The sequence below is a fragment of the Melitaea cinxia genome, chromosome 1 (genome assembly GCF_905220565.1).
Source record: "Melitaea cinxia chromosome 1, ilMelCinx1.1, whole genome shotgun sequence".
NCBI classification, from domain to species: Eukaryota; Metazoa; Arthropoda; class Insecta; order Lepidoptera; family Nymphalidae; genus Melitaea; species Melitaea cinxia.
The window spans coordinates 5,890,001-5,915,941 of record NC_059394.1 but is presented as its reverse complement, the minus strand read 5'-3'; the positions used below and the strand labels follow the sequence as shown (position 1 = coordinate 5,915,941).

Genomic DNA, 25,941 nt, shown 5'->3' with positions numbered 1-25,941 from the left:
TTTCATTATTCATTATTTTTAAGTGTCTTAAAAACTTCTATCTCATACTTGGGCATTTTGTAAAAATATACTTATATTATAGAGGTTTTGGAACTTAGTATATTATACCAACGACCTCAACCGACAGATATTCTATATTTTTAACCGACTTCAAAAAAGGAGGAGGTTACTCAATTTGACCATATATTTTTTTTTTTATGTATGTTAGGGGATAACTTCGTTGTTTATGAACCAATTTTGATAATTCTTTTATTGTTGGAAAGGAGATATCCTAAGAGTGGTACCATGATAAGGAAATCAGGATCTGATGATAGGATCCCAGAGATATCAAGGGAAACCCTCAAAAACTCGCATAACTTTTTACTGGGAGTACCGATTCTGATGATTTTTAATTTAACCGAAAGCCGATGATGTTTATCATGTGGTCACATTTAAATATCATCGAGATCTGATTACAACTTTTGGAGTAATCTTTGATAATGCGTATTTATTTGACTATTTTTTCGTCTACCTAAATTGTATTACTTGTCGATGTAATCGAAGTCGGTTTTTTTTTTGTTTGCCAGCAAACACAATTATATTTTTCCGAGAACACAATCATTACATAGTATAGAACAAAGTCGCTTCCCGCTGTCTGTATGCTTAGATCTTTAAAACTATACAACGGATTTGACACGGTGCTCTTTAGTAAATGGAGTGATTCCAGAGGAAGGTTTATATGTATAATATATCCATAATATAGTAGACGAACACTGATAGTTTTTGCAACCATGCAAAGTAGGGGGGCGGGTCACTATCACATCATCATCATCACAACAGCCTTTCGCAGTCCACTAGTGGACATAGGCCTCCACAAGTTCACGCCATTTTTGGCGTTGTTTTTTTTTGACTCATGTTTTGCCCATAGTCACTACGCTGGGCAGGCGGGTTCGTCACCGCAGGGCTGGCTTTGTCGCACCGAAGACGCAGCTGCCCGTCTTCAGCCTGTGTATTTCAAAGGCAGCAGTTGGATAGTTATGCCGCCATCGGTCGGCTTTTTAAGTTCCAAGGTAGTAGTGGAACTGTGTTATCCCTTAGTCGCCTCTTACGACACCCACGGGAAGATAGGGGGTGGCTATATTCTTTGATGCCTTAACCACACAGCATAAGCGAGTCGCTAATTGGGTACAAAATAACAAACTTAGAAACAGATAAAACTTTGTTTGAGATCTTATTCCTCATTATCTCTTATCCAATTTATCTCAAGGTAATATTATAGATTCAGCAACTAACTATTAATTGTTATTAGAATAAATATAGAAAATTACTAAGCATACTTCTCAAAATCACAAAAAAATTAATAGCAGTAATTAAATGCACCAGTATGTGTAATACATAAATTTGTAAGTTTTGTTTATAATAATGTATTTATTAAGACATTACCTTGACTTGTACTAACATTCCTTCCAAGTATTTAACTGCTTTAAGAACCAGTGCTCGGGTTCTGCCATGTTCACTGCCACGGAGCTTCAGAAAACCAAATTGACGACTGAAAATTTTATAAGAAAACCCATTTTAATCGTTTTTTAAATGAAACATTGTTTACTTATTAAAGAAAAATATAACAGAAAGTAGTTTTATTGATGTTAGAACAAAAACAATAATTTAAAACTATTCTAAATAATTCAAAATTCTAAAATAATTAAAGCCAATAATAGTTACAAAGTTAAAGCTAAGTATTGCAAAATAATAACAACTTATGATACCTGTCAAGCTCTGACAAAACTTGTAGCTCTTGCGAGGTTAGGTGCAGTTCCTCTTTTTCATCCATTTTTATTGAGGTTCAGCCTTTCTGCCTTTAAAACATTTGTAACGGACACCCGCAAATATTTTATTAACCTACAAACCTTACAAACAGACAAACACTTTTTTCATGGTAAATTGTCAATATAATTAATTGTGTACTAATTCGACGTACAGTCGCGTACGATGAACGAATCACGATTCACAATCACAACTACGAAGTTTCGAATTGAATAATCGGATGGAATAAATCGATTTTAATTAAATAATATAATAAATATGTATAATTGTGTATAGTATAGTAGCACTAGCACTTAGTAGCTCTCTAAGTTAAAATAACTTTTATTCCTGACATTACTTTATTATCTTTAATTCTATTTGAGTATGATAGTGGTTTGAATAAACATAATATGAAAAAAGTCATGCGCCGCGTTTGTCTACTTCTCTGCTCGCGATACATTCGAATACTGTGAAACTTTGCTTTAAGCAGCATTTTTTTAAAGACAGCTCCTGGATAACTCCTTCTCCTGGACAGCGTATTTTAGCAGAGTAGTTTGAGGTATAACAAAACAAAGTGTGGTGGAATGATCACTTGAAATGCAGTGATTCGAAAGCTATTCAGATGGATAGAGTATTAATCTTTATCGATTAAAATACGATACCTTAAGAATTTTATGCACAATATGATTTAAACTATGTAATTCAAACTAGAATCTATCTCTATCTATCTAAACAGATTATTATTTAAAAAGTCGAAGGAGCAAAATGTTACGTTATGTGTTGTGTAAATTAATCGTAGGTCCTAACATTATTTCGAGTAAGCATAGAATAATAATTCGATTCTTAACTAATGTCATACATCGATACGGTAATTAAAAGACATCTCGCCTTTTTAAAGATTATAAAAATGTTTTTAAATCAGTGTTGCTAATAAATAACGTTTCTTCCCAAATTTAAATGGGGATTTCTAGGGATTTCTATTTTGACGTGATAATCCTAGTCCTAGTAATAATATAAATGTGAATGTAAGTTTGTTTGTTACGCTTTCACGCGAAAACTACCTAACTGATCATCATGTAACATTGTACACATATTTTTGGAGGTATTAGAAGTAACATAGGATACTTATTAATTCGAAAAAAAAAATCAATGCGAGCGAAGCTGCTGGTAAAAGCTAGTGTCTTATAAATCGATGAACACCGGCTCGGCTGAACGAAAAAGTGTCACATTCTACTTGAGCTTGAGCTTGCAAGTGAGAACGCAGAACAAGCGATAAGGAGGCACGATCGGCCCATGCGTTGGCTTGTGATACATTTATCTCTCTCTCGTCTGAGCTAACAGTTCGAATAAATAAATGTTAATTTATGGAAAAAAAAATATTTTCAATTAACTCCTTCTTTGTGTTATACAAAATAATGATAACTTATGACGTTATCACTTAAAACTATTGTCCGTAAACCGACTTTCACTTCTGCCTATCGCAGACTCGCAGTTCACTGCTAGACATATGTCTGCACAAGTTCGCGCCAAAAATGGCAGGAACTCGTATATTTTGCCCATAGTCACGCTGAGCACGTAAATTGGTGCACCGCAGGACTAGCTTTGTCGCGCCGAAGACGCTGCTGCCCATCTTCGAGCACACAACCAATTTTCTTTTTACTGATTTTTTGTCAAGTTTTTATAAGGAATAATGATAAAATAAAATCAGAACTAGAATAAAAAAAATATAATTATTTTTTTACATGTATATCTCTAAAATGTACCATCGACATTTGTTTAATTAACAAAAGATTTTTTTATAAATTATACTAGCTGACCCCGCAAACGTTGTTTTGCCACATATGACTGTTATTAACTCCGTTAATCCCTTTATATTAATTTTATAACTTAGGGATATGAAAAATAGAGTTTGGCCGATTCTCAGACCTACCCGATATGCACACAAAATTTCATAAAAATCTGTCCACCCATTTCGGAGGAGTATTTTAAATTTTTAACTAACATTGGGCACGAGAATTTTATATATAAGATTTCTATAAAATACATAATCACTTTTATAAATTTTTACGGGAAAAGTATTTTAGCAGTGGGCAATTCATTTTGTATATTGTTAAATTGTGTACAATACGTCTTCTTTTATTGTACATTTTCATTTTCATTCTGAAAGCTAGTGTTTTTCATGACTCACTAGTATAATTTAGGGCCTATTTAATTAAAATATTTTAAGTAATTGTGCTTTAATTCATTTTAAATTCCTTTCATTTCTTATCGAATTTGTTTAGTAAGCCGTTAACCATTATCAAGTTTTTGTTTATATATATTCCATTAAAATGAGCTACCGAGACACCGTAAGTATATTAAAATTAAACCTTTTATTATCGTTTATAATATTTGTTATTTTATTGATTTTTAATTAAAAATTTAAAAATAGAAATATGACGTCTTGACCTGAACCTATTTTTGAATCATAATAGTCATCCAGTCAAGGTCAACACTGGTCCATTTAAAGGAGGCATATCGTTTTTCTAAAGTGTAACATTATATTACTTATATTTTCTATTTAATGATATAAGCTTCTATTCCTATCCTATTAATGTATAGATATAAGTAGGAAATGTCTTAATTATGCTATTTAGATCATGTTTACTAAGCAATTTTACCAAGCATTTTAAATTTAATGATTAAATAATAAATGATGGTGCATAATAATAAAAAAATATTCCTAAAAGGTAAAACCATTGTTTACTATGTAGGTATATATGAAATAGATATTCCTATTGTTTTTAATAAAACTTGATACTTGTACAATGTCTTAAAATGAAAATTATTATGCTTTTAAATTTTATTCATCTTTTATTTGTTATTATTTGCTATATAGCTCTAATGAATTCAATTTAGATTAGTCTTATAAGTACAGAAATACTTATAATATCTATATTATATCTAATATACTATATAGTTCAGTATTCTTATTATCTTTTCAAGTTTTTATACATAATATTTCTACATTCATTAGAATTTGCATGATATGATTCATTTTGCTTACTTTGATGCGCAACTGTGATGTTGGAGGCTTTTTCATGAACTAATGTCTGTTATTGGCAGTACTCAATATATCCGAGATATCATTCATACAGTGCGGCTAAAGAACAGCGAGTAGGCTCCTACCCAAGGACAATAATGGTATTTATCATTAATGTTTGAGATATTACATATCCTCAAACTTTCAATCTGTTATATGAAACAGACAATATTTATTTAAGTTAAGTGTTACAGCTTTTGTGTGCATATTTTAATTTACATGCTGATTGGTTTTGTTGGTTATATTCATTACATCTTCATATCAACCTTTTTTTTTTATAAAATAAAATATGAAATTTTGAAGAAAAAATTATGATTTAGAACCATCACTTAAGGATTTCATAATATGTGCATAGGAAAAATTATTTTTTGTCTGACTATTTAGATCCAAAGTAAAGTTAATTTTAAATATCAGATTTAAGTAAATATTGCTAAAACCAAACCACATATATAGACATACATATTTATAAATTGACAGTTCATAAAATTGTTGATTATCGTCACCATCACTTCAGCCCATTACAGTCTACTGCTAGACATAGCCTTCACAATCATCATTTTTCATCATTGCAGCCTATCGCAGTCCACTACTAGGCATAGGCATTCACACGTTCGCGCCAAAAAATGGCGTGAACTCATTTGAGTTGCTCATAGTCACCACGCTGAGCAGGCGGTTTGGCTACCGTGTTGATTATATTTACATACATATATTTAGGTTAAATTGTGATTGGATTGCAATCATCTGATATTAAAATGTTTCATGTCTCTCTCAATCAATCATGCGTCAGACCAATCCCTCAATATATACAAAATAATTTTGTTGTTCCAAAGCCAAAAAAAAATAATGAAAAGTCATAAAAGATTTTTTTTATTATTTGTCACCATTTAACTTTGTAAATATTACACAATGTTAATGTCACTCTTATTAACAATTTATGTAGGTATAATAACAAACAATAATATTGAAAAGTGACAGACTATCAAATAATAATTTGTTATTAATAACATTATCAGTATAAATAATTACAATTTTAAATGTTTGCCTTACAAAGGCCCATAGTTAATTGAATAAGAAATGCATGTTGTTACTTTTGCTCAGAGTGATATTGTTAATACAATGGGTAACATATTTTCTATGTGCCTGACATTCAAATCTACTACACAGAATTATGGGTCGACGCCATCTTCTGTTTTGAGTTCGCTGTCGTCTTTCCGCTCCAGGCCTTACACTGGCTTAGGAGTCAGCCAGTACAGTCCTACACCAGATGTCAACGAAGTCTACCCAGGCTTATTCGTCGGAGATGCGTAGGTTTTTTTTAATCATCGGGTTTTTTTTTATAAACATATGTCCACAGGCTTATAATGCACGTGCTTTTGTTATTCCAATTTTTATTTTTGTTAGTGATCCTAATGCAGACGTGAGTCCACCGACCAAAATTACGCTAACTTCATATCTTACATTATTATTTTTATCGCTTCAGCCTATAATATCCCACTACCGGGCATAGGCCTCTTTCTCCATGTAGGAGAAGGATCAGAGCTTAATCCACTACGCTGCTCCAATCCGGGTTGTCGGATATATTCCCTACTATGAGTAACGATCGCTATCAGGTATGCATGATAACAACCGGGACTGACGGCTTAACGTGCTCTTCGAGGCACGGTGGGGAGACCCACTAGGACTGCACAAACACCCAGACCACGGAAAACACCCGTATGGCCAATACAAATGTTTGTCATGTGCGGGGATCGAACTCGCAACCGCCAGCGCAATAGGAACAATCCATAGCTGTGACCGCTGCGCCAACGCGGCGTATAATATTTATACTAATCAGTTGTATATTCATAGATATTTCGCTGCAACAAAAAAACTTTTTGACGCAATTGAGAAATCGCCTAGTTACATGTAGTAAGAAATAAAATAAAACTACATTATCTTTTAAAACGAAAATCAAACACGCAGTACCTCAACATCACACAGTTGTATTTCAGGGTTATTTTAGATATAACGCCTGTATGTCATCAACGCGGCGTCATTATTTAATAGGGTTTGAACATTTTGAGTTATTGAATTATATTGTTGAAGTGTTAAAATGTATAATCGTATTAATGGGAATTATTAATATGATTTATGTAATTCATTGCAACTTTTGTGTAACTTCAATTATTGTTAAATTCAATATAGGTTTGTTAGTTTTGGTTAAAGCAATAAAAAAATTTCAATGTTCTGATCTTTTAATTAAAATAAAATTCGTTTTCGTGTCAATTTGTCTTAAACTTGTTCCAATTTGTTGAATTCGTTTAATCTGAATTTATTTAAGAAAATTCCCCAAGACTCCTCTTGGACTCTTTTCATTTTTATTGTTAGACAAATCTGTAACGCAGCTGTGATATTCTTTTATGTCCTACACTACAGGTAGTAAAATAACTATCATAAATAATGTTCGTATTCATTTAATAAAGGGTGGCGGCGAAAGATAAAGCCTTTCTTCGACGAATGGGCATCAACTACGTGTTAAACACAGCTGAGGGCAAACGATACACTCAAGTTGACACAGACCACCTATACTATGCCGACTATCCTGGACTACGGTACAAAGGCTTCCAGCTAATGGATCTCCCAACGACGGACATATCGAAGTACTTCCACATCGCCGCGAACTTCATCGATGAAGGATTATCTCGTGGAGGTACGTGGAAATTAATGTTTAATTGATAGAGCTCTTATTTTATGTTATACCCACCACGCTAAACTAACTGGCTATTTTATATATTTATGTCTTTGTGACTGATTTCTTTTTCATTTTTAATAACCTTACACCCTTGTCTCATAGGTAATATAATAAATATATCATGTAACGTTTCTTGTACCCTTTAGCATCTAATCTTCATAAAATCTAATATTGTAAGTCTGATCTCAATGACGCTCTATTAAATATCTGTTTACACTGTCTGTATCTGTTTTTGTTTGTTAGACAAATTTCAGATGCTTACAAAATTTAATAAAAATTGGTTCAGTAATTTCGGAGTTATACACCGATGCAGCGCCACCTACTGGGTCCAATTGAGATAAAAAGATAAAAACTGCTTTATCTCCCAAGTTGGACCAAATTACAGATACAAAATTTGATAAAAATTAGTTCAGTAGTTTCGAAGATACATACCGATGCAGCGCCACCTACCGGGTTTAATTGAGATAAAAACTACCCTACACCCCAAGTTGGACCAAATTACACATAAAATGATATAATGATAAAAATCGGTTCAGTAGTTTCGGAGTTTGTCGCCCACATACATCGTGACACGATTTTTTATTTATATATTTAATATATAGATTTTATAATATTTAAAGGCTATGGAGTGAGCTCACGAACGCGTTGTATGATGATTATACGTGAACTGATTTTATGTAGCTAATAAATTGCGCAACTAGTGTTAAATTGCTGATCGGGCGATATATATGTGCGATTGAACCTTACATGCTCCCGAGCGAGAAGATGAGTGAGGTGTGGATGAAGTGAGCTAAACTAAAACAAGGGTGAAACCGACATAAAAACTTTACACCTAAATTACAAAAGGGACCCGACAATTTTATAAATTAGCGAGTACGCCTAAAATTACATTTTAATAAAACAGGCGAAGTGTTTTGTGGACCGATCGATTAGTCTGAATTTGAATTTCTTGTCCGAGAACACTGACACTAATGAATTTGCTCTGCCTTTTCACTCGCACTTTTACACTTTAGATTTTTCGAACACACACAATGGACAGTAGTATCCAGCTGATCACTGCTCAGACGCGGGTGCGCGGCTCGCACCCACGCGCCACATGCAATCGCCAGCCCAGCGGCTGCCGGACTGTAGATGGCTACGTTGTGATGGACGTCATGATAGCTGAGGCTATTGGTTTCATTTTCTAGGTTGTCCGAAGCTGACTTTAGCTGCTTTATATTGTTGTCGATATTGTCTATATCTTTTCCGAAACCGTCCGATATGTTTATCGTGTGGATAGGGATGGATATATCGTATTACTGATGATGCTATTGACGAGTGCGATCTCTGGTGCAAAGATTACTGGCTCGATATTTATCTCATTAGTCATTAGCTTATGAATCGATAACACGCTAGTGTTTCCCCGAATGATGCAGTCGGTACCGAGAGTTATAATATTAGTTCCCGTCACCTGTTCGACGGTAACCCGATTTCGAAAATAAAACGAAAAGTACGGGCAATGGCCCGCAACAATTTATTAGAGATGTGTTTAACTTAGTAATCTTTTTCCATGTAGTCTAACATGCGCTAGTTATAATTTTACAGCTGTTCGATTGTTTACTTTTAATACAAAGGCTCTCATCCGTTTTCCGACTGTCTCTCGTAGACAGACGTTTGAATCTGGCGAAGATGATCTAACAAAATATTAGTGTTGTACCTATTCTATACAGTTCTTATCGGTTACTGGTATGTAGGTATCTTTTTTAAAATCTATGGTTACATAATCAGATATTGGGAGAAGGTTAACCATAGTGCGTGATGTGTTATCGACTTGGTGATAGAGAGGTTTTGCCTTGTAAATTTCATAGTCGTCTCTATATGTAAGAGAGATTTGGATCTTAAAAAAAAAATGAAATATTGTTTCGTCATTCTACCTTTGACCTTCAAAATCTTGTACAGGTTGGATAAATTATTTCGGATGTTATCCATCGGTAGTGACAAATTCTTTATTATTTGGCTGGATATGACAAATTTCTTTTTCATACCGAACCGCAAACCCGAACAATGTGTTCGCGATGTAACCAATACCGTTGACAAGGCCGTAGTACTTCAGCTCGTTGATCCCGTATATCAGCTGTTGTAATATTATGTCACAATGTTTAATTTTAGTCGAGTTTGTACATAAACTTTGTAAATGATTAATATAGTTGTTAAATGTACCGTACAGATAAGGTTCCATATCGTAATATGGCACTAACTTGCATTGATCCTGTGTTACGTGTATATTTCCGATTTTTTTTTCAAGATATATGTAGGTATAGTTCGCGTCATGTAAAAAGAACGCTGAAAGAAACTGGAGGGGGTGCGTTTGCGCATGTACTCGCGCACTAAAGTACTACTGTTTTATTTTTTAATTAGGCTTTCACTCGCGGTTTCGTATAATGGTTAGTGGTAGGTACATTAAAAAATACTAGAAATACCAGTGCGAATAATTCGGACTAAGTAAGTATAATAATTATCACTTTACTAAAAAACAATTAAAAAAAATTACAATCAATCATACAATATACAATCTAAAATTACAATATTTTTTTTAAACAAAAGCAATAACAATTTCTTTTGTTACCGTTATTGAAATGTCGTATTCAAAAATATTAATTATCTGTACTCTCGATATTCGTATCTTAATAGTTTTTATGTCTTTAAAATGATAAATCGATATTTGTTTTTTAGTGAAATAAATAGTAAATGGAGTTTTACAAGTGTCCGTATGCTAATGTGTTGTGAAGGTAAGTGATAAATGCGGAAAAAACGTGAATTACGATTGACAGTGGTTTGTTTAACAATTAAGACTGTTCCAAAAAATGGACTGTACGAAAAAGTTTTTTCAAGAGTTGGCAATACTGTAAATCACCTTTGCGCATTTTGACAGCCAGCGTTCTTTTTACATGACGCGAATTATATATTATAAATAATTTTTCTCACTTCTCTATGTAAAACTATTTCGTAATTTAAGGCTGTGCGCGGTAGTGTTTTGAGTTGACGTCGAACTGTCCAACCAATAGCACACCGGCAAGCATGCAACACGTGATAAACATGCCCGCCCGCCACCTCATACCACCAAATAGACCGATAAATCGCTTTGCGCAGCTTCAAGGCCAGCGTTCTTTTTATATGACGCGAACTATATTTGCTATCGCTCCATCTCGTGATGTTGTAGTTAGCTTCCACACTATTGAAGACATAAAAAGCATAAGAGTCATCAGAATCAGAATCTAATTATTGTTAATGTTGCTTGTTTTATTTTATTTCTTGTTTGGTGTACAATAAAGTGTTAATAAATAAATAAATCGATAAGGAATGTATATAAAACATTTTCTTTGACGTTTTTGGTTTGTTGTTATGTGATTATTTCGTTTCACGACACCGTGATCATCGTCAATTAAACAAATCGCAATGGCCTATATTTCTACGACTTTTCAAAAGTTTCACTTCTGCCACGTGTGCCACTTTCATTATACAATTGTTTTAAAAAAAATTAAGCGCCAAATATTATTAAAGTTGGTTTTCTGTTATTCACATACTTTTTCATGAAATTAAATATTAATAAATCAATAAGCGTACTATTCATCGAAATAAAATCACTAAAAAAAAAAAAAAAATTGCTGGGGTGAAAATTAGGCAGTCCCAAAACCAGAAGAGCCCGGTTCGAGTCCTTTCTCTCTGATTTCTCCAGTCCGATTATTTTTCTGTTTTTTGAAAAGAAATTTTCTAATTACAATCGTGATTTTTTATTTAAATTCATATTTTTTTATTGTTGTCGGTAAGAAAAAAATTATTATTCATATTTCATCAGTATGTAATTCGTATTTAAATATAATTTACAAAAACACCATCATCATCATCATAACAGCCTATACAGTCCACTGCTGGACGTAGGCCTCCACAAGTTTACACCAAAAATAACTTGAACTCATGTGTTTTGCCCATAGTCACCACGCTGGGCAGGCGGGTTGGTGACCGCAGTATTGTCTTTGTCGCACCGAAGACGCTGCTGCCCGTCTTCGGCCTGTGTATTTCAAAGCCAGCAGTTGGATGGTTATCCCGCCATCGGTCGGCTTTTTAAGTTCCAAGATGGTTGTGGAACCTTGTTATCCCTTAGTTGCCTATTACGACAACCACGGGAAGAGAGGGGGTGGCTAAATTCTTTAGTGCCGTAGCCACACAGCAAAACAACACGATTACAAAAAGACGATTTACAAAAAAAAAAAAGAAACGAGTGTGTTTCACGGCACTTCTCAGCTTCAGTTCGCCTCGTCCGATCACATTATTCGTAACGCTCTCGTCACGCATTCATCAGCTTACTCCTATTCAAGCGTGCGTAATAAGTTTTACTTCAAAAACGACACGTCGTATTATAGAGAATGTTATATTCATTCTTGTCTATAATACCTATTATTACTATTACTTTAAAATTAACTTTTGCCAAGGATGATCAAAATGCCTGAAAATATTATGTAATTTACCTCGTATTCTATTTTTATCGTTCGTCTATATATGAAAGTTAAAAATAGCAAATCAATAACATATCTCGGTGAACTTCAACATTTTCGTCGTAAATTCATTGGATAATTTCGTTACGTTTATGACAGAGTGGGTTACTTTAAATTAAGTTATGGTACCTATAATTAAGGTATAGCTAGTTTATCTTCTTTTTTATATCTTAAGAGTGCAACTAAATATTTGCTACAAGTTATAAACGTGTAAAGCACTACCTCAGGAGCATCCCTATGGAAAAAATCTCATAAAAGATTGACAAATGCAGACCAAATTCTCATACCGAATTATAACAATCTATCAGATCTCATAGACTCTCATAACCCTGTATGAGAATTTGGTCTGCATTTGTCCATGTTTTATGAGATTTTTTTCCATAGGGATTGTACGTTCAATCGACTTGAACTGTAAATAATGTTATCACAAATTATTTTTATACCACACAAGACTATCTACACGTATAAATTGACTTTTTGACTAGGTACTTTGTAACTAACAATGGGTATTACGTTCGTATTTTTCAATTTCACTCTAAAAATTTTGTGCTCTTTGTATTTATGTATATGTATGGCCCTACGTAGATTGCTTTTTTCATTTCTTAATTTGTGTTTAAAGGGTTAAATTATTATATTTAAAGTAAAATCATATTAAGGTTTCGACTGTGTCGGCCTTGTCGCTATTCTAGTTGCTGCCAAACAAGATTAAAATAACTACATTTGCAATAGGGTACTTTCGTTACTAAAAAATAAATTATAAAACTTGATAAAAATTAAAATTTATGTAGAAATACACTTAAATATTCTGATTTGTAATCATAAAAGCACATTATTGTTTTAATATATTGAAATTAAAAGTCGTATATTTTAATCTGTATATCACGTGACCTAAACCGGACCGACACCGGACCCGGAACCGGACAGGACCCGCCATGGTATGACGTCATACGGACAATAACAAAATTCTGTCAGTGCTGTAAACAGCTAGGTACATATTTATCAACTTTAACTTCAAGGAGTAATAATTGTGTTCTTTCGTTAGTGCATTTCATTTGTACCTATTTATTTATTAAAATGCAAAAAGATTTTGTAAAAGCAGATAGTACGAATCTACCAAAAATTGATTCAATGATAGTTGCAACGTTTTTTGCATGTAACACAAACTTTTGTTCTGTCGTATTTCGGAATATTAAAACATCTTTGTAAGTATTACTTGTTATATTATACTGTTTTTTTTTTATGTAAGTGCCAGGTATACCTAATTTGAAAAATAATGTTAGAAAGTGTTAGGTTATGTTTTATTCCTTATGTTACTGCCAAATTAAGACTTAATAGTTTTTTTTTAATGCTAGTATTTGTACAGCTAGACACTACACACCAACGATAGCTATTGTAATTCATTATTTTACACAAAAACACCAAATATTTGTAGCTGTTAACGTTGCATGATAAAGACTATATGAATCGATGATTTCTAAAAGGGCACTTGTCACACTGTATTCTCTAGGTTAAAATTTTACAGGAGACACAAAAAACATTATATTTTTTTAAATACATACAAGAGGATAATAGTTTTCGCACATGAGATAGAATACTTATAATCCTAAAACTGTCTGAAAAAAATATCATTTTAATAAATAGTTTTTGAGAAATATGTATTACAAAATCAAGGACAAGTGTCCTTTTTGAAATAAACGTGACATTGTGCCCTTTTAACAACTAACACTATTATTTTCATACAAAAATTAATTTAAAAACAACAGTTAATCACCGAATTAAATTTTTATTACATTATTCCACTGACCAATCATAAATAGCACCCCAAAATTCCATTGCTTCATCTGGAATGTAATCTTTAAGCTTTTTTAGATCATCCATTTTTTTTTTTTTTATTGGTACAGTTTCAGAATACAGTTTTTCTGTTGGTAATTGAAGATCAGGTACATTGGTTTTTCTTAAGATAAATTGAAATGATATAAAACCATTAATAAATTCTTTAACTGTCAATCAATGGGGCTCATCAGAATTAAAATTAAATTCATGATACTTGGAAATGCTAAACTTTTCTTTAATTTGACCAGGCAAAGTATTGTTTGCCACTTTAGTTTTATAAAAGAATTTTTGATACCAACTTTGAAAATTAAAAATGTCATTTTGACTCATTAAATATACAATAAATTTTTCATGAATATTAGAGCATTCTAATATTATTTTTTCAACATAATCATTTATTGTGTAGATTCTGTCAATAGTTTTAAGCTTTCTTTTTATTATACCAAATCCACGATCACAGGGCAAAAAGGAGTGGCCCCGGATCGGAAAGTATAAATTATTTTTTTTGAAAACCTTTGTTTCAACCAGAGCCATCATGAACCTTATCATTGAATGATTTTTGTTCTGCCCAGCACAGTTATCGCAAAAAAGGTTTAGTTCATCATAGTCTTGGTCCAAAAAAAGAGGGAAAATTATGTGACATCTGACATGACAGAACACAGACAAGACAGTCGAATGAAACCACAGATTAGTAGTTACAAGGGCACTTGTCCATGGACAAGTGCCTTTTTAGTTCTAAACGAATATTTTGTTCGCGTACCAACCTAAAGAAAAAGAAGTGACATGTGACTTTTTTACACAAAATGAAAGAAAACATTGTCTCCAATAGATTCCATTAAAAAAAAAAAAATGCCTTCGAGACGGACAAGTGCCCTTTTAGAAATCAATGATTCATATGTATAAGGTATTGAACTTTTGACGTATTGAACGAGTTCGGTCCCACATACGCCATACACGGCTTTGTTATTATCCATATTACGTCACCAAAATGACTGATAGCGTTTTCCCGGAAATAAAAAAGGTTTAGATTTATGGGATGAAAGCGTGTTTATTTTGCTGAAATATTTTTTTTTTGTGGCTTTTCATTGGAAAATCAACATTTTCTATTGCAGATGCTTATAGGTACAATAATGTATCTACGTTTGTAGATATTTTATGTCATCTAAATATTTAAGAATAATATGCTTAAATATCTTAAAATTAATTTGGTTTACGTACTAAGACTGTATTGGTGCTGTAATTGAAAAGATTTTTCCACTAGTAGTTCTTATTTAAAATTGGAGTGTCTGTTTGTAATAAATAAATAACCTTTTTTACTTAATTCGAATGTATGTATACATGGTACATATACTAAAATAATATTTTTTATAATTTTTATCTGTCTGTCTGCTTGTTTCGGCTAATCTCTGATTTTTTTTTTTGTTTTGTGACAGCCATAGAGCAACACGGAGGGGAGTGGCCATTGCGTTTGTTACCGATACAAAACTTTCTGTCATTTTTTGCGGGGGGAAATTACACACATGCACACTTTATCTAATTCCCACACAAAAATAATCGTCTGTCACTACGAAACTCACACATACTAAATTAAAATCACACTTACATTTTTCACACACACATAGATACATTCTATGTCATTACAGTATAATGACACGCCGCAACTACACTGAAAAGTTACTAACAGCCGTGGTTGTAACAACTGTCGATATGCATTATCGATAAATTCAACTACTCGGTTAGGGAAATAATGTTTTTAAAGTGATACAAAGGTAAAATATTATTATAAAAATAGACTTAATTTATTATATACTACAAATCAAACATCTTCATGTAAAATAAACGATTATAAAGAGTAAAGATTTGATTGTTTGTTTGTTAGCATTGAATAGGCTCCGAAACTATTGGACCGATTCAAAAAATTATTTCATCGTTGAGAAGCTACACTATCCTTGAGCGACATAGGTTATACTATATTTTTAAAAATATTAGGGATCTTTATTAAAACTCCAATAATGTAACCCAAGGGATAAAAAAATATCCTAAAAAATTCCTTACATTGCGTGCGCTGCAAAAACTAATGATAATAGAAATACAAAATGTAGTAAGACTTTGTAGAATACATCATTATCTACTATAATTGTATTTGCTCGCAAACGAAAAAAAAACTGACTCAATTACATCGACAAATAATACAATATATGTAATATATACGCGTTATCAAAGGTTACTCAAAAATATGTTATCAGATCTCGATGAAATTTAAGCGCAACCACATGATAAACATCAGCTTTCTATTAAATTAAAAATTATCAAAATTGGTCCACTCAGTCAAAAGTTCTGAAGTAACATTCATAAAAAAATACACTCGAATTGAGACCCTCCTCCCTTTTTGGAAGTCGGTTAAAAAGTGTCGCGACAGCATATGTCTAACTATTATAATTATGTCACAATACGTTTGGTGCAACGTTGTTGTGCCAAACAATGCCACTCTACAATAAACGATTTAAAATTAACCCACATTTTGAGGAGTTGATGATGTACACTGTGATGTCAACGAATCAGGAATAGGGAGCGTAGCACTAATGGCATCATAAGATGATAGCCTGTCATCTGCTAGATTGAATGATTTGTTGATGACTCTGAAAGGATGGATTTAACATTGTTAATTTTCAAAGTTGACAAATCTAAGTTTCGTTTCACTACTATGACTAAGGTGAACCATATCTTGATTACCTTGTACATGAGACAAAAAAAAAACTTACGGGACAAAAACAGTGTGGCGTTAGTGTTGGTTTGGTGCCCTCGACTAATCCTTCTATTGTTCGCCAACACTTGAAAGTTAGTGGTATTGATATGATCTGAACAAATTACACTATTTTTTGTGGGCGTCCAGGTCTGTCTGTTATTACAATTTTTTTCCATGTATCCCTTAAATTTGGATTTTCAAAAAACCTGCCAAATTTTTATATAAAACATTATGGTCGAAGTTCACATTATGTAATTCTAGTAAAATGTATTAATACTCGTAATACGCGTATTATATTTAATTTAATGCAATTTTATTATATAACTATGTTTATTTTAAAAAAGCTAGCAATATTATATTATAAATAAATCAAAATCTCAAAAATGTCTGTCACCTCTTTTGCCTTTGCCGTTTTTATCGATAACTATCTAAAAACAAACCGGTAACAACACTATCGCTCGGCGACAGTGACTTCTCGGAAATAGACTCCGATCAGTCGCTCGACCGATCCGCATATTGTATGAGGGCGAGCGGCCTATGTTGGTAAACAAATCGAGTTAACACGACCGATAATATTTGTAATTTTTAAGTTTAAAAAAGGTTTAAAAGTAGTATACAAGTAATAATGTGATTAAAAAATACTTACGTATGAAAGGTAACGCCATGTTTTAGTAAATTTGACGTGGCAGATCTTTTTTTAAAGCAAAAAACAGAATAATTTAGCATTTTTTGAAGGACGTTGATTCAATCGCGCAAATAGATTTAGTCTAGTGATCAGTGCGGCTGCAACTAGTTTTATTGTACGCATATGGCCATTTGGCCTTATACCTTGACAGAGGGGAACGCCTGTACATGGCTACTCCCCTCCGTGTTGCTCTTTGGTGACAGCAAACTAAACAATAATTATTTTGTTCAATTCAACGCGGACAAAGTCGCGGGCACAGCTAGTTAGTTATAAGAATGAATAACAAAATGTCTATTTCCACTAGTAAATGACGTCATTAAGTATGTATTTATGGTAGGGCACAGCAGGAATTCCCTGCTCAAAATATGGAGCAGCCCGACTGGGGAAGTACCTCGACCTTATAGAAGACCACAGCTAAATAATACTGTTTTCAAACAGTATTGTGTTCCCGTTGGTGAGTAAGGTGTCCAGAGCTCCTGGGGGGATTGGGGATTGGGTCGGCAACGCGCTTGCGATGCTTCTGGTGTTGCAGGCGTCTATAAGCTACGGTAATCGCTTACCATCAGGTGAGCCGTACGCTTGTTTGCCGACCTAGTGATATAAAAAAAAAAATCATAAAAAAATAACTAGTTACAACATTATATCATTACATTATTGAAAAGCATATTATGCCTATCAAATTTGATTCCCGCCAAATCTGCTGTGCCTACTCCCAATATTTATTTCAAGAGCTGGCAACCTTACTTGTAATGGATTACAATTAGATATAAATTTGAGTTACTGTTCCAGGTCGCGTGCTCGTGCACTGCATGATGGGTGTTTCAAGGTCAGCGACTTGCGCAATCGCCTTCCTAATGATAAAACGAGGCATGACCTTAACCGAGGCGCTCGCTCTAGTCCGCTCCCGCCGCGACATTCATCCCAACGACGGTTTTGTTCGCCAACTTCAAGAGCTAGACAGGGAACTTCGCCTGTCTAGGGTCCGCTGACATCAAACCCCTCTCCCGCCTTTCTACAGTTTGTCTCTCGAACATGGAAGCTCTCATTTACGCGTTCGAAGTCTCGACCGAACTTACAATAGTCGATATTAGTTTTTTTCGATTCGGTCCCATCTTACAACGATTCGGAGTTTGCGAACTGAAATGAAATTATTTATATTTTTTTTAAACTGTTTTAAAATCTTTAATATTTTTATGCAGATGTACTTTATTTTTATCAATCTAATGTTGACCAAAAAAAAATTAAATTCTGATCACAAAATTTGAATAAGTATATTTTTCCAAATAAATTTAAAAATTTTATATTTACCGTCGCTTGAAAATATTCTCGTGTGCCATTTTATTTTACTATAGATAGATGAAGCTGCTGTTATTTTTATGATGTTACCTTTAAACTAGTTTCAAATCATTAAGAAATCACTGAGTCCAACCTTTTGCTTCCAGTGATCGAAAAGTGTGTGTTTACTATAGTACAATTTACTAGCCTTATAGTTGTGAAAAAACTATCGAAATAATACAATACGTATATTCATAAAAATGGGTATTTTATCTCGAAGTTTTCACCCAATATATCCAATTATTTAGAAATAATACATCTACAAAATATTGTATTATTATTATTACGTTATTTTGGGTGAAAACTGTAGTCCCACCTAAGTTAGACTTCTTCAAGACTGGTGAATGTGACACCTGAGTGATGTTTATTATAATAGCTATAATGTAGCAAGTATTTGATGCCCTATCAGGTATGTGTCACAGCTTTGTAGTAAGACTTATTGTTAATTGGTCTCGTTGCCAACTTCTAACATTTGGCTGCACATTAATCGTGTCATTGTTCTGATTCTATTTTTAATATCACACTTCCATTAATAACTAAACTTACTTTCATTTATTTGTCATCTACAACATTCTGACCTACGATACAAATAATATTTAATTATTTAATTACCAAATAATTATTGTTTTCAATATAATTATAAGTTAATTATTGTAGTTATTTTAAGTGTTTACAAATATTTTTAATTTTGCTAGATGGATGAACATAGTTCGGGTCCAACATTGTCGTATAACAAGGCAATAATTCCAGTTCCACATTTTACGAGCTAGTGCTCATTTTTTAATTTTTCACGGTCTGTAGTAATAAAATGAAAACTTTGGCATAAAATATAATTCGGACTGATTGAAGTTATGCACTTGAAATCAGGATTAATGTAAAAAAAAAAAGTCATTTTTCCTTGAGTATAAAGCAAAAGTTAGGCTGTTTCAATTATTAGAATTGCTGCTATTATATATTTAAAATGTTATTCTTTTAGTTAAGTACCAATTCTAAAGAAACTTCAATTTTCATTGTCAATCAATATAAAGTTTATATACCTATTAACATTTTAATTACTGACCGTGCTAAAAATGTGCTAGTTTATTCATAAATTATATTCATTGTTGTGTTACATCCATATAGAATATAGATTTTATTTAAATATCTTTAAAGCCATACAGTGAATAAACATTATCTAATTAAAATATTTATAGAACATATATAAATATTTTCACAAGTAAATTGTATGTAAGATCTGTTGAGGTATTATTGAAACGTAAATTAATATGACAATGTCATACACAGAATGTAGTTAAATAACATTATTATCTCGTCTGTAAAGCTATCACCCAGTGCAATATTATGTAGAAGAGACGAATACCAAAGATGGAAATTATTGTGATATCGGAAAGTATATCTTGTAAGAATTATTTTTTGTTTATTTTTTGAGAGGTTTCGACTCCTGTTTCTTAAATGGGGGTTTCTGTAATGTTGTATTTCAGATGAAAAAACCATTCTTTGCTCTTTTCAAAATTTTGCTTTAGCTCAAACTTCTTCATAGTCGTCCAATACTATTTTTCTTAGCCCTAAAAAGCGTTGATAAAGTGAAATGTTATTGCATTATCTAAGTCTCATCATCTAATTGCCAATTAAAACTTAAGTATTGCATATGGAAATGAATTTTTTTTTTCATAGAATGTTCATTCATAGTAAATTATAGCCATGCTTACGAAAGGTATTTGCAGAACGAGTATCCATGCCAGTCCACTGCTGGACATAGGCCTCCACAAGTTCGCACAAAAAATGACGTGAACTCATGTGTTTTGCCCATAGTCACCATGCTGGGCAGGCGGGTTGGTGACTGCAAGCCTGCCCAACTGTGTTATCCCTAAGTCGCCTCTTACGACACCCATGGGAAGAGCGGGGGTGTATTCTTTATTGCCGTAACCACACAGCATATATTTAAAAAATGGTCTAAGAATTTTTTTTTCACATTGAATGTAATCTATTACACCTACAGAACTCTCCATTTGAAGGAATGTAGTTAGATGAAGATCTGTATTCTGTAATTATTGTGATTAAGATTCTCTCTAAAACAATTGTTATGGCAGATCTAGTTGTTATTTTAAAATTTTGTTGAAATATCTACCTGTAACAATTCAAAAGAAAGTTATATTTAAAATATTTAATCATTTTTATTAACTGTGATAAATATTTTATAACAGATAAACTTTCAGATTATGTTATTAACTGTTGTCATGTTTTAAGGTGAACATTAGGGGTCATAACGTCATTATATAAAGATCTTAGTGTTAGTTTGAATCATAGAACATTAATAATGAAATGTAAAATTATTATATTATTAAAACTATTTATTGAAAATAAAGTTATTTATATATATACTTTTTTTATTATTTAGTTAATCTTCCTTCTGACATTGTATGTAATTTATTGAATTTGACCAGTTTGTAAATAAAAAGATCCAAATCCAATGGATCCCCTTTCATAAAAGAGAAAAAATTATAACAGACTCAGATAGTGTGTATAGTGGTTATAGTGTGTTGTTATTAGTTATGAGATATGAATTCATTATCAAATACTTTATGATAGAAATAAAAAAAACCTTCAAAAAAAGAAATTAACTATCTATAATTATATATTTCCTAAAATTCTACATATTTAACATTAATTTACAAGTAAGGTCGGTTCATTTCACCCTCCTTCGCTTTTTTGTCTCTCGCTCTGGGGAACCAGCGATGTGTTGTTGTAAGAGTTAAGGAAGCCAACTGCTGTCTTGCTATTTCAGGCTTTATATCTTTGAACACTCTCTTAACCTCGTTGATATCGTTCATTCTTAATACTCCATTGTCACTTGTTGTTTCTTCTGGTAGAGGTTTTGAAAATTCGTAAGGAAATTCTTGTTCCCGATGAAGAGCAACTATTGTAGACCCATCATCGGTTATGACAATTTTATTGTAACACCTTGTAATAATATTTTTTGGTGGTAATGCAAGTGATCGTAATAAATATGACATTTCAAAATGTGTTTACTATTATTATTATTTTTAAATCGTATTAAACAATAATTTTAATTGTATAATTTGAAACTATATAACCTTACCCACAAAAAGGCAAAGACTATATAAAAGTACAAGAAGCAGTGTGACCAGATTTTATTTAACGACACTGCTAGCGGAGGTTAAAAACTACAAAATTCTACCAAAAGAGAAGGAGAAAAATATAAATATTTAATAACCACAGAATTATATTTGATTACAATTTAAAATTATAATAAAACAGAGCACATAGCACATAATATATACAATTATTACTATATAAATAAGTAAAATTACATTAAACAAAAAAAAACCCTAAGTATATATATATATACAGGGTGACTGGTGAATTACTATCAATATTTGAGGACGTGTTATTTGAGGATCATATATGACGAAAAAAAATTACATATAAAATAAATATTCATAAACTTCTAAGTAAAGTTAACCAACAGTTATCTCGCTAATTACGCGTCGTCTGGACGCCCTAGCTGCGCAGTCGTCACAAAGCAGGTGTGTAGGTATAGGTACATTAAGTTATCGCGCGGTCGTTTACCTACGTCCAAACACCGACAAGTGTTAACAGGGTAGCAGGCTACTTTTGATCTACCAGTATGATCCAATCCCCCTTCATAGTTTAATTTTGGCTTAGGACAGGCAAAAATACCAAGATAAGAATAGGCCGACCCCCTTCCCCTTGATAATTTGATAAATATTAATTTATTACGTAAGAATCTAAACGAAAAATTGAATACACGTTTGGTTTGTTTCAATGTTTATTTTTATTTGTACTTTAGGTAGGTACTAATAATTTTTATTTTTTGTTAGTAATAAACTGGTTTTAATTATGATCTTTACCGACATAAGATTTTCAGTCCAGAGGCTTAACAAAAAATAAAATAAAAACTACATATTCAACTACAATATTAAAATTTATCAACGAAATAACGAATGTTGTTTACGAAAGCAAGTGACAACTAATCGGCACTCGCGCGGTTGCCCGCGATTTTTCAAGGTATTTTCACTTTGCGCATTTTTGTAATTTTACTTAAGAACTATCGTGATTCGAGACAAAAGACATGATCGACCCCCTCTCCCCCTAAATCGTCTTACGTAATAAATGAACCATACTTATTGTCTTTTACACGATATAACACGAACGGGTCACTTTTAAGTACTCTGCATTTGTGTATTGATAAGCCATACCTAATTACTTATGACAGGTCACATTCACACGAGACATATTAGATATACGCGTAAAATCGATCACTAGGCGCGCGCGCGGGAAGATGGACGTACTCCAGCGTACAAACCGTATGGCGACGCTCGCCCAACTGACCTAGTGACCTACTAATCGAATTTAGGGGGGAATTAGAATTGGCGGGGGTTGCGGCGGGCGGCGGCAAGCGGCACAGTACAATGCCAAGGCCGCACGCGCCGCCATTATGGCTGAAAATTAATGTGTCTACATTTCATTTATTTAAATTGAAATGTGTGGGAATTTTGTCAAAAATTAAGTACCTATTTTTTTTTACATAATTCGAATGAGAATCATGTACCGAGTATCCTCTGTAAATATTGATAGTAATTCACCAGTCACCCTGTATATATATATATATATAATATAATAACTAAAAAATATTATTAAAAGGAGTCCTTTTAGGCACGGTTCCGAAGATACTGGCAGCGTTCCCCCTTTGAAGAAGAAGTCTTATAGCGCTAGGACCCCACGGACCAAGAGTCTCGACACCGAATAGGACAAAATCATATTCGGAGCCTAGAGCCCTGTATTTGTATGTTTTAGTCTTTTCAGTCGCTTCACAAGCCACACCAGCTCTGTTGTTGGTTCTATGTAGATGGGAAGGGGCCAGCGTGTCTGAACAGGTTGCATCCCATACCAGCACCCAGCCCATCTTCCATGGAATCAAACTCATACCGTCCAGTCTCTTGCCATCGTCTCTTGGAATACGGCCCACGGCCAAAAGCCTAGCACGCGCCGAACCTGTTCTACAGCTTAAAATAATAAATGAACAAATAAATAAAGAGATGCTTGGGTCCAAGATTGCTCGTTCAGTTGCATATTAAGAATCGATTCTAAGCTAATTTTGATTAAGTTGTCTACTTGTGTTAAAAGATCTGGGTGATTCCAAGTGCATAATTGATGCAAAGTGCATAATGTGGACTAATTTCAAGGAGACGGTCAACAGAATTTTGATATTTAGTGATTGAATTATTAATTTATTCAGAAATAGTTTCATCAAAAATTAGAGAACCCAAAAGGTAAAGGGAATTACTGTTAACTATTTTAATACTTGGAGCCAAAATATTAAATTTTTGTTTTACATCATTTAAATTTAAGTCACAGTTATTTATAAAAAGTTCGCATTTACTAAAATTAAGTTCAAAACCAATGGCTTCAAATTTATTTTTGATTAAAAAAAGGTCCGAAAACACAATATCCACATCACCTCCTAGGGTTCCGTCGTCCAAATACCAGACGTTGAATTTAGAATTTAAAATTTTAATTATCAGGATTATAGCCAAACTAAAAATTGCAGGCCCAAGGGGTTCACCCTGTTGAGACAACCTACTTCCGAGGACAGATCAAAGAACGATATAATAATTTTGTTGGGTCAGCGTAACTGAGAAGAAGATAATTGTATATTTCCGGTATATGCTGTTTTATTTCTGACAGCAAGGTATCCCTATTTACCGAATTGAAAGCATTTTTGACGTCGATTTCGAGCAACACGTCAAGAAAAAAGTAAAGTCGTTTCGTAATTTAGAAAAGAGCGTAGGGCATGGACGGATGCCTCACAGCCTCCTTTTACACCGAAACCTAACTGTACGGGTTCAAATTCCGAATTCAATTTTGGTAAAATATGTCGAACAGCAGTTTAGGAGGCCAGACGTCGAAGTGTTAAATAGAAGAAAATACTAAAAATCTATTACACTTCTTCGTTGTTGTGTTATTAATTGATTATAACGATAAAACAATAAGATGTACAAAGAAAATACCATAAATTAGATAATAATCAATGTTTATTACTAAAAATTAAAATCTACAGATATATAAATATTTTAAGATTGTGATCGAGTTATGGTTATTCTTCTTTATGTAAGGTAACATTGTCATAAAGCTGAGTCTATTAGTTTGATTTGAAAGCCCTATTTCTTAGCATCTTTAGTTTATTCTACTTTTTATTGAAATTTTGTGTTTCATTCGGAATTGATAACTGTGGAAAGCTTCTACATTCCAAAAACAATAATATTCAAACCTTAGTACCGATGAATTACAGCTTAGCTTGGCTTGTTTTAAAAGAGACCATTATAAAATGACTCCGGGAATTACCAGTTATGTACAGTACAAACAGTGTTACAACCTCAAAACTCGTATAATTTAAGTTTCATGTGCTAAAATGGAGTAAATCGGGAAATTGTACCCTAAAATCATTTTATCGGTATTTATTCATCAATTAAATCGGGAGTTCCACCGATAAATGTTAATGGTAACTTTTACATCATTGGCTCATGGCACGAACGGTTACGAAAAGAATAAAAATTAAAGACAAACCTACCTAATCCAATTTTTTCAATACATGCGTGACTTCCCCAACAGCTTTCCCTCTCGAATAATTAATAGTAGAAAGCGATAGTTTTAGTTACAATCCATTCGATGAAAAGACGGATCGGTCACCAACCCGCCTGCCCAGCGTGGTGACTATGGGCAAAACACATGAGTTCACGTTATTTTTGGCGTGAACTTGTGGAGGCCTATGTCCAGCAGTGGACTGTATAGGCTGTAATGATGATGAAAAGAAGAATATCCCACATTTTTTGAGAGGTTTGCCATATAAAGAAAAAAGTACCGCAATAGTTAAAAAGCGTGAATTCTACTCAAATATACAAAAAAAATTACCTACTAGATACTGTTACCGGTACCTAGAAATCTACCAAAAAAGTAGAAATTACTAAATCTTGCCACGCCGACAAAAAGGTTATGCGATACAAAACACTTGTATAATATGCATGGCGATCTGAAATCGATTAATCGAAGAATCGATTCTTCGGAGCAAATAAATCGATTTTTTTAAATCGATATAGATATTGTACTGAATTGATTCAGTGAATCGATATTTAACCGTTGAAAATCAACATTCTATTTTTTCTGTTTTGCTTT

General features: G+C 32.9%; 3 protein-coding genes across 4 annotated transcripts in view; 1 reads left to right on the top strand and 2 right to left on the bottom strand.

Moving 5' to 3' along the window:
- Positions 1 to 1,992, bottom strand: part of LOC123658037 (lysine-specific demethylase 6A) — a 43,235-nt gene extending 41,243 nt beyond the window's left edge. The window contains exons 1-2 of the mRNA XM_045593546.1: positions 1,746 to 1,992; positions 1,423 to 1,528 (exon numbers count right to left, since the gene is read on the bottom strand). Of these exons, the coding sequence (XP_045449502.1) occupies positions 1,423 to 1,528; positions 1,746 to 1,810 (171 nt within the window). The 5' untranslated portion in view covers positions 1,811 to 1,992. The remainder of the gene's footprint in view (positions 1 to 1,422; positions 1,529 to 1,745) is intronic.
- A 1,889-nt stretch (positions 1,993 to 3,881) lies between these two features.
- LOC123655751 (dual specificity protein phosphatase 13-like) lies at positions 3,882 to 18,564 on the top strand. Of its 2 annotated transcripts, XM_045591507.1 has the most exons (5): positions 3,882 to 4,130; positions 4,888 to 4,965; positions 6,029 to 6,168; positions 7,327 to 7,553; positions 18,181 to 18,564. In XM_045591507.1, the coding sequence occupies exons 1-5, from the start codon at positions 4,113 to 4,115 to the stop codon at positions 18,378 to 18,380; spliced, it is 663 nt and encodes a 220-aa protein (XP_045447463.1). In that variant the 5' UTR covers positions 3,882 to 4,112; the 3' UTR covers positions 18,381 to 18,564. The 2 variants fall into 2 exon arrangements, with proteins under 2 accessions (XP_045447463.1, XP_045447469.1); XM_045591513.1 differs by lacking the exon at positions 4,888 to 4,965 and having other exon boundaries at positions 3,884 to 4,130.
- A 2,779-nt stretch (positions 18,565 to 21,343) lies between these two features.
- Positions 21,344 to 21,895, bottom strand: LOC123655799 (39S ribosomal protein L42, mitochondrial). Its single transcript, XM_045591555.1, has one exon. It carries the CDS (start codon positions 21,738 to 21,740, stop codon positions 21,396 to 21,398), a length of 345 nt encoding a protein of 114 aa, XP_045447511.1. The 5' UTR covers positions 21,741 to 21,895; the 3' UTR covers positions 21,344 to 21,395.
- Between the last annotated feature and the right edge of the window lie 4,046 nt (positions 21,896 to 25,941).

Bases quoted from the DNA above. Each gene is read 5' to 3' on its own strand.
- LOC123655751 (XM_045591507.1), top strand. The intron at 4,966-6,028 runs GTATTTATCATT...TCTACTACACAG, and splicing joins CCTACCCAAGGACAATAATG to AATTATGGGTCGACGCCATC. The intron at 7,554-18,180 runs GTACGTGGAAAT...TTACTGTTCCAG, and splicing joins TGAAGGATTATCTCGTGGAG to GTCGCGTGCTCGTGCACTGC.
- LOC123655799 (XM_045591555.1), bottom strand. From the start codon at position 21,740: ATGTCATATTTATTACGATCACTTGCATTACCACCAAAAAATATTATT.